Raw genomic sequence first — 2,153 nt, forward strand, 5'->3', positions numbered from 1 at the left:
TTCCGCACGCAAAACCACGAAGCAATACGAATAAAACTTCGAAAATACTCGCACGACAAACACTTGTCCGCTACGCCACCTTCGCGTCGTCTGCAAACGCTCGTGAATTCGAGAAGCATCCGGGTACCTCGCGGCGCTCCGTCGCCCACGTGATCGGTCTCCCTCCAATCAGCGCGTGGGTTTCGCTTTTTCCTACAGAATGTTCTCCGCGCTTCTCGGCTCTATGATAACAGGTATAAAACTTGCGCGCATCCTGTGAGCGGCAGATTTGACGAAGTGCATACAGTTCTGTGCAAACGAGCGCTAAAACTCTTACTCGCAAAGCCATGTCCGTTTACCCGCTCATCGCAAACTCCTCCTGCCGTCCACTGGACATTGCAGAGAGGCTGTTCGATGACACATTCGTGCCTGAGATTCGGGGCGGAGATCTTTTTTCTCCCCCGGTCTACCATCGTCGGTACTTTATGACTCCACGGAGAGCCGATGACGCAAGCTTCGGCAGGTCGGACGAAGTCACCTGTACATCGGACAAGTTCGCCCTCAACCTCGATGTGAGGAATTTCGCACCGGAAGACATCTCGGTGAAGACGACGGAAAACGTAATCGAAATCCATGCCAAGCACGAAGAGAAGTCTGACGACCACGGCTACGTTCTTCGAGAGTTCACGCGGCGATATACTCTTCCGGAAGATGTGGACCCCGAGGCGGTGACGTGCAACATGTCTGCCAGGGGAGTTCTCACACTTCAAGCGCCGAGGAAGAAAGCCGCCAAAGAAGAGAAGAATGTTCCCATTGCTGTGAAACACGTGAAGAAAGACGCCGTCACAGAGGAGTAATTATGAACTGATCTGATCTAGTTTGTGAATAAGTGCTAAGTGTGTGATTTTAACTTTGTGAGTGTAAAAAAGTTATGTAAATATAACCGGTGTAAATAAAGAGTGTGTCTCCTTTTTTGTGTTATATGAAAAAACACGTACATGTTGTGTAGCAACAGCACTAGCTTTTATGGTTGTGCACAGTCCATCAGATGTCCGGTACGCACCTTTGAAGATAATGGAACCACATTTTCAACAGAGCAGTGCTCAGAAGATCAATGGTAGTCAAGGTCAGTGGTGTGTCGAGTCTTGCTTATAGCTGATGATTGATTGATTATTTAAAAGAAAACCAGGGAGAAATTGAACTTGTCTCCTGACTAGTTGCTTGCTTATAGCTATTATATAGTTGTTTGCCTGTTGTGTTGCTGCCGGTGTGCAGATCGGCGTCATGTGCTATTGCTGCAAGAGGTAACCACTGTCACCAGTAAATAGTTGAAAATTGCCTTTTAAAAATTAGAAAATCTGTTCTTCTACAAATGTGAGCAGCCCACCATTGAGAGCATGTGGTGTGATGCAATATGATAGAGGAAGAAAAAATGACAGCATGTGTTGCTATGCGTTCCACCACAACATGTTTTAAGTACCAGATGGAAATGACTCGGCTTCCGAAAATTCATTATACTGAGGTTAGAGTAAACATGACTACAACATTAGCGTTAAAGGTACTGTCCATCCGTCAATTTTCAGATTAGTGCTGTATTCCACTGTGAGTTACGCATGGATGCGATGTGCAAAATTTCGTTCGACGGAACCTTGCAGTGTTAGAGATAAGGAATAAAAATAAACCACATGCGCAACATCGTCACCCAGTTCCTGTAGCTGTTTTACGTTTCTGTTCTACTGTGACGTAAAGCACCGGCACCTTTGCGGACAATAGGTTTACTTAAATCGGTGGCTTTAATATTTCGCAGGATTTATGTTGTAAACCATAAAAAATTACCTGCAGGTTTCGCTGAAAGACTTTGCGCTGTGGCTATATGGGACAGACCGACGAAGTAATCAATTACGAGTGATTATTTACTTGCCTAATATGATTAACTTTAATTTAATTACATTTTGCCGGTAACTTGTACTCGATGCACAGTCACTTTCTGCTGTTGTTTAACGAGAGTTTGTTGGAAATTTCTGCCTGCGATGTTGTTTGTTCCTACTGGAATCAGGTTTTTGATTTTTCTTATAGCTGCTGGTCTTGCACATGTTTTAGCATTCATTTGAAACATAATGTACTCAAATATTAACTCTTCATGTGTACACTCGTCACACCCAATCGCGTATTAC

General features: G+C 44.4%; 1 protein-coding gene across 1 annotated transcript; it reads left to right on the plus strand.

Moving 5' to 3' along the window:
- Positions 1-972, plus strand: LOC135398068 (alpha-crystallin A chain-like). The gene has a single exon (XM_064629504.1). The coding sequence runs from the start codon at positions 327-329 to the stop codon at positions 834-836; it is 510 nt and encodes a 169-aa protein (XP_064485574.1). The 5' UTR covers positions 1-326; the 3' UTR covers positions 837-972.
- The last annotated feature ends 1,181 nt before the right edge of the window (positions 973-2,153 follow it).

The sequence above is a fragment of the Ornithodoros turicata genome, chromosome 6 (assembly GCF_037126465.1).
Source record: "Ornithodoros turicata isolate Travis chromosome 6, ASM3712646v1, whole genome shotgun sequence".
NCBI classification, from domain to species: Eukaryota; Metazoa; Arthropoda; class Arachnida; order Ixodida; family Argasidae; genus Ornithodoros; species Ornithodoros turicata.

Bases quoted from the DNA above. Each gene is read 5' to 3' on its own strand.
- LOC135398068 (XM_064629504.1), top strand. From the start codon at position 327: ATGTCCGTTTACCCGCTCATCGCAAACTCCTCCTGCCGTCCACTGGAC.